This window comes from Stenella coeruleoalba (genome assembly GCF_951394435.1).
Source record: "Stenella coeruleoalba genome assembly, chromosome: 19".
In the NCBI taxonomy this organism is placed as follows: domain Eukaryota; kingdom Metazoa; phylum Chordata; class Mammalia; order Artiodactyla; family Delphinidae; genus Stenella; species Stenella coeruleoalba.
In genome coordinates, this window is record NC_137165.1 from 36,515,964 (window position 1) to 36,522,332 (window position 6,369).

Below are 6,369 nucleotides of genomic sequence, written 5' to 3' on the forward strand. Positions count from 1 at the left end.
CTTAAATGTACCATACAGGAAGACACCGTGTTTATTATGTGTGTTTATGTTAAAGTAGGCTCTTGAAATACACGCATGCTTACATATATATACTTAGATACGTACGCAATTTGGCATGGAGGCCTGGATTGGGACATTCGGAATAAAATGTGATTCTTCTTAGTCTCAAGCCACCCCCACGTCCGAGTTGCTGCCGGGTCGCACGGGGAGGTCTGATGTGGGAAGCGGAGGCAGTTTACCTGGGCGGGAGGTGTGGCCAGGTGGTCTCTTCCCCACCCCCAGCCTGGCACGGCAGCTCCGGGTTCTGCGGTTGCCCCCCCCCCCCCCGCTCTGGATGGCAGTTGGCCTAGGCCCTTGAGGTGATTAATATTCAATTAATCGGGTACACGAGTCCCCGTCACAGTTCGCCCTTTTTCTAGGCTCTCCTGGGTGCACTGGAGGCCGATTTGGTAACTCGTCCACGAGTGGGATTTTCCCCAGCCACAGTCCCACTCGGGTGAGACATTCTTTGTAAATTCCCCCCTCCCTCTTGGGGTCTTGGGTTCTCCTCCCCTTTTTCCCCAGCCGCTTCGCCCCCAGCTTCACTCCCCTCCCCCTTTCTCCCCGGCGCTCTCTGCCTAGACTGAGTCAGCCGTCCCAACCCACTCTGTAGCCCTCACTGGCAAGTCTCTCCCCCAATCCCTTTCCAAACCTTCTCTTAATCCCGCCCACAGTGACTCCAGATCATCGGCTCATTGGCCACCCTGCAGCCCTAGAGGTGTGGCCTTGTCCACCCGGCCCTCCGCCGCCCGTCAGGACATGGGCCGGCGGGACCTGGCCAATGGCGTCCGGGGGCAGGGCAGGGGCGGAGCCAGCCGGCCAGGGTCTCCGTTGCAGGGTGTGAGGGCGGGGAATGGTGACACCGCCCGGAGCTGTGGGACGCGGGGCGGGCGCGCGCATCCCTACGGGAGGGGATGGGGGCGGGGAGGAGAATATAAAATGAGAGGCGGGGCGCGCGCCGCGGCAGAAGGAGCGAAGCTCTGGCCCGGCGCGGAGTACGCGCTCTACGGGGACGCTGGGCCGGGCACCGGGTTGTGTGGAGAAGTGTGCGCGCTCGCCTGATCCCGTCCTCGCCACTCCGAGCCAGAAGGGGCGAGCTCCTGAGGCCCTCGTCCTCCGCAACCTCCGCCCGGCGGCGTTCGCGTGCCCTCGGCCCGGCCTGCTTGCAGCCGCCTACCCTCCCGTGCCCCCGCCCTGCCGCCCCTTGTCCGCCCAGCGGCCGGGTCTGTGGTGTTAGCAACCCGTAAGTATCGAGGGGCGGCGGGCGGGGTCAGGAGGAGGAGGGGCTGCAGCGGCGTAGAGCCCCGGGCCTTCGGGGCTCGGAACGGAGGCGTCAAGGCCTGGGCGCGGAGGGGAGCCGCTCCCGACACCCGGCCTGAGGCGGCTCCGAGGGGCCCCGGCGCGCCCGTGGGCCGCAGGTGGGGCCGGCCGGCGCGTCGGGCTCAGCCGGGCCGTGTGACCGGGGAAGGGCGGCCGGGGTCGAGTTGACGGGAATCGGGGATTGGGGCGCCCGGGAGCAGCGGCTAGCTCGAGGGGAACGCTGGGGTCCTCGGGGCCGGTGGCCGCCGGGCCCGAAAATGGTGCCGGGGATCCGGTGCTCCCCGGGCTCTGGCTGGATCCCAGGAGCCTCGGGGCGCGGGGGGTGCAGGGAGCGGCAGGTCGGGTTACGGCGGGGGGGAGGGGAGCGGCTGACCCGGTGCGGCCGGCGGCGCGACCCGCCCGGTGTCCGGCCCCCGGGCCCCGAGTGGTTGCTTTTCCATTTCTCGTGGCCTTCCTCCACCTCCTCCTTGGGGGAGGAGACTTGCTTGGGCTCCGAGGGCTGTGAGCAGAAATCTAATGAGACCCAACTGGCTGTTTATGTAATTCTTCACGCTCCTGTCTTTAAGGCGTTGCTTTGAAACTACCTTACGCCGAATCTGAATTTCGCTCGACTGCACCTTCAAGCATTTTGGCTTAATCAGCTGCCTTTGCCAGCACTCGGGCTTTCGGCTTGGAAAGTGTAGTTTGGGGGAAGCCGAGGATTCTTTTCCCTTTGTCACCACGAATATGGAAAATGAGACAGATGGATTAATACCAACTTGATTTTTTTAAATGTCCTTTTAAATCAACCTCAGTGTACAAATAGATCTGCAAATATCTTGTTTGCCCTTGGTCTTTTCTTATCCCCACCCAGTGCTGATCCAGCAAACGTTTAAAGGTCGACCTTATCGTACATGCCTCCCCGGCTGTTCTCTTACCATGAGGGAGGGAGGTGGCTTTGAAAATCAGAATAAAACTCAGAAACCCTGCCCTTTAAACAGAATAATCAATACAGTTTGAAATTAATTGTTTCTTATGTTATACTTGATACCCAAGAGGTATTTTCAGATTTAGAAAAATACACATTGAAAAGAAAAGCATAGAGAAGCTCGAGTATTACATTATGTGCCCTTAGTATATTTAAAACAGCAACTGTGTAGGATAATTTGGTTCATAATTGTTGCTCGCTAGGATGGCAATTCATTTTGTATTTAATTCCTTTAACTTTACTATCATGTGCTTTGGAAATTAAAATAATTTTCCTAACTTCTCAAATTTTGAGATGTTTAATGATGAAGAAGATTTAAGCAGTATATATCCAAAATGAACTGAAATACAGAATTCACTTCTAAGTTGATGAATAGGAGTATGACCAACTTCTAAAACTAGCATATATATATGTATATATTATATGCGTGTATGTATATAGATAGGTATGCTGAGTTTAGTTTCCAATAAATATTCTTTTGAGAACTGCAGGAAGAAAAAGAAGAAATACGCTGTGTATTCTGGGAATATTTTTCCTCTTAGAACTCTATTCAGAAACAGAAAGTAAATAATAGGGTTTTTTTTTTAATGTTGTTTTAACTGAAAATCCTGTTTTCCCTTGAGATTTGGATCTTCAGTAAATAATTTTCGATTGTAAGTTCCTATATTTTGTGCTGATTATATTTTTCAGACTTTCTAGCCTATTAGACTTTTTCAAAAGTGAAATTACTCTGGGGGTAAAAAAAAGGTTGTGAAACTTAACATTTATCTTATGTGGACATGTCTCCTTTTGTTTTGTTTGTTTTAAGGAACAAGACCACTCAAGGTGAAGGATATCTACTAATACCAGCACTTTGAATGAAAATTTGTTTCTCTGCCACAAACTGAACACTTTTGTGTGTGTCTTGGGGGGGGAGTTGAAACACAAACCTAATTTTGTGGCATAGCAGCTATGCAGCTTGAAATCCAAGTAGCACTAAATTTTATTATTTCATATCTGTACAATAAGCTTCCCAGGAGACGTGTCAACATTTTTGGTGAAGAGCTCGAAAGCCTTCTTAAGAAGAAATATGAAGGGCACTGGTATCCTGAAAAGCCATACAAAGGATCAGGGTTTAGATGTATACACGTAGGGGAGAAGGTGGACCCAGTGATTGAACAAGCATCCAAAGAGAGTGGTTTGGACATTGATGATGTTCGCGGCAATCTGCCGCAGGATCTTAGTGTTTGGATCGACCCATTTGAGGTTTCCTACCAAATTGGTGAAAAGGGACCAGTGAAGGTGCTTTACGTGGATGATAATAATGAAAATGGATGTGAGTTGGATAAGGAGATCAAAAACAGCTTTAACCCAGAGGCCCAGGTTTTTATGCCCATAAGTGACCCAGCCTCATCAGTGTCCAGCTCTCCATCTCCTCCCTTTGGCCACTCTGCTGCTGTAAGCCCTACCTTCATGCCCCGGTCCACTCAGCCTTTAACCTTTACCACTGCCACTTTTGCTGCCACCAAGTTCGGCTCTACCAAAATGAAGAACAGTGGCCGAAGCAACAAGGTTGCACGTACTTCTCCTATCAACCTCGGCTTGAATGTGAATGACCTCTTGAAGCAGAAAGCCATCTCTTCCTCAGTGCACTCTCTGTATGGGCTCGGCCTGGGTAGCCAGCAGAAGCCACGGCCACAGCAACAGCCATCCCAGCCACCGCCGTCACCACCACCGCAGCAGCAGCAACAGCAGAAAACCTCCGCTCTTTCTCCTAACGCCAAGGAATTTATTTTTCCTAATATGCAGGGTCAAGGTAGTAGTACCAGTGGAATGTTCCCAGGTGACAGCCCCCTTAACCTCAGTCCTCTCCAGTACAGTAATGCCTTTGATGTGTTTGCGGCCTACGGAGGCCTCAACGAGAAGTCTTTTGTAGATGGCTTGAATTTTAGCTTGAATAACATGCAGTATTCTAACCAGCAATTCCAGCCTGTTATGGCTAACTAAAAAAAGAAAAGATGTATTGTACAAGTTAAAATGCTCGGACCCAAGGGGGATGTTTTTTTTTTTATAACCTCCTTGAGATTTTTTTTTTTAAGCTTATAGTAAGGATACATTCAGGCTTGGTTACAAAAATAAAACATGCATCATTTTTCATTGCCAACCAAGCACAAAGTTATTTTATACTGACTGTATATTTTAAAGTATACTCTCAGATATGGCCTCTTACAGTATTTAAGATATAGCAAGGACATGGCTGATTTTTTTTTTATATATAAAAAATTGGCACTAATAAGTGGGTTTATTGGTCTTTTCTAATTGTATAATTTAATTTAGTACAAAGTTTGTAAAATACCAGAGGATATATATATTGTTTCTACGACATGGTATTGCATTTATATCTTTTTACTACAGTGACCTGTGACAGCAGCAGCTTCATGTTGTATTTTTTTTACTGAAATTGTAAATTATCCATCTTAAAGACATCACCTCTTCTAAATTGTGTACAGGATATTCCTTTAGTGGTGGAATGAAAATGTACGAATATTTGCTTTTTCAAAAAAATGTATTTTCTGTTAAAGGTTTAAAGATTTTTGCTATATATTATGGAAGAAAATGTAATCGTAAATATTAATTTTGTACCTATATTGTGCAATACTTGAAAAAAACGGTATAAAAGTATTTTGAGTCAGTGTCTTACATGTTAAGAGGGACTGAAATAGTTTATATTAAGTTTGTATTAAAATTCTTTAAAATTAAAAATGTTTATCGTGGTCTTTGTTTTTAAGCCTTTGCCAAAGATCCAATTCTGGAATTATGATGTTGTAAATGCTGATAAGGCAGGAAGATCTGACTCATTGAATCACAAGGGAATAATGGAAAGCTGTCGCTCCACTAGTGCACAGATAGTAGTTTGCCACGTAAAGAGTTGTCCTAAAGCCTGCTTAGGACGGCTTTATTGTGTTCAGTAACTAACTCTGTTCGTCCACATCTTGTCTCCCCACTATAGGGGTGGTATGCTAAGGCGAGTCAACCCTATTAAAATGTGTCATGCTGACATCTAAGACAGAGTCAGGTGATAAAATGAAATTCACTCATGTAAACTGAGAGGATTTATTTGAAATGTATATGGAGAAAGAAACCATTGGATCAGTTTTCTATTTCTGCATGGGAGATGAATAGCTCAGAAAACTTGCTTGACGAAGCAGCTGACCTAACTATTTAAAAAGAAGATTTAGGTCTGTTTTTACTAATCCTTAACACCGAGTTTAGTCATTGTAGGTAGCTGGAGAATTGATGATTAAAATCTATTCAAGATTGGACAGGTATTTATATTAGTATTTGTGTGCATTTTCCTAGCAAAAAAGTTGACGCACAGTTTTTGGGTTGGTTTTGTTTTTGCAAGCAGACAGCCAACCTGCTGGTTTGGGACGTCAAAGATTAGTCATAATCTGTCAAATTGTGGTGGCTCATTAAGGATGGAGTTTTTTTTTTTTTTTTTTTTGTAAGTGATGAGGTGGAAGGGTGAGACTATCTTTAAGCTAAAATAATGAGTCATTTCACTGTTTAGATGTCCATTGATACAGTGTTGACATCGTATTGGGGAGAAAATTGTCTTGAATTGGAAGAATAACTTTCTCTGCTTTTTTAGTAAGAAACCAGCACTGTCTGGGTTACTTGTGAAATAAATTTGGTCTCAAATGAATTTTTTGGACACCAGTCTACAAAAGCCTTTTGTCTGTTACCCTCTCGGTTTAGAACAATAAAAAGTTTTAAGGAAACAAGCACTGGAAATAACAGAGCTAAGCTGTTCTGTCAGCTCCATGGTGAGGCCTTTGTCCTTTAGTGGACAGAATGAGGTTATGAAGAAGTATTGCGGTAGTGACTGGAACTGGCAGAGATTGGTCTGCCTATGCTATCAATTATGTGCTTTTGTGATCACAAAGTTTGAATAGATCTAAGAACAGAGTAATGGTTTTAAGCACTAGTTGCTACTAGAAACTTTTGGGTGATGTTATCATAGGCTTAACTGGAAGAAAACTGCCTTTTTATAAATGAAGAAA

General features: G+C 46.0%; 1 protein-coding gene across 1 annotated transcript; it reads left to right on the forward strand.

The window, feature by feature from the left end:
* The first annotated feature begins 941 nt into the window (after nt 1-941).
* Nucleotides 942-5,061, forward strand: TOB1 (transducer of ERBB2, 1). The gene is made up of 2 exons (XM_079904638.1): nt 942-1,282; nt 3,135-5,061. The coding sequence occupies exon 2, from the start codon at nt 3,278-3,280 to the stop codon at nt 4,310-4,312; it is 1,035 nt and encodes a 344-aa protein (XP_079760764.1). The 5' UTR covers nt 942-1,282; nt 3,135-3,277; the 3' UTR covers nt 4,313-5,061.
* Nucleotides 5,062-6,369: the final 1,308 nt, after the last annotated feature.

Excerpts from the sequence above, each read along its gene's own strand:
- TOB1 (XM_079904638.1), top strand. The coding sequence starts at position 3,278 with ATGCAGCTTGAAATCCAAGTAGCACTAAATTTTATTATTTCATATCTG.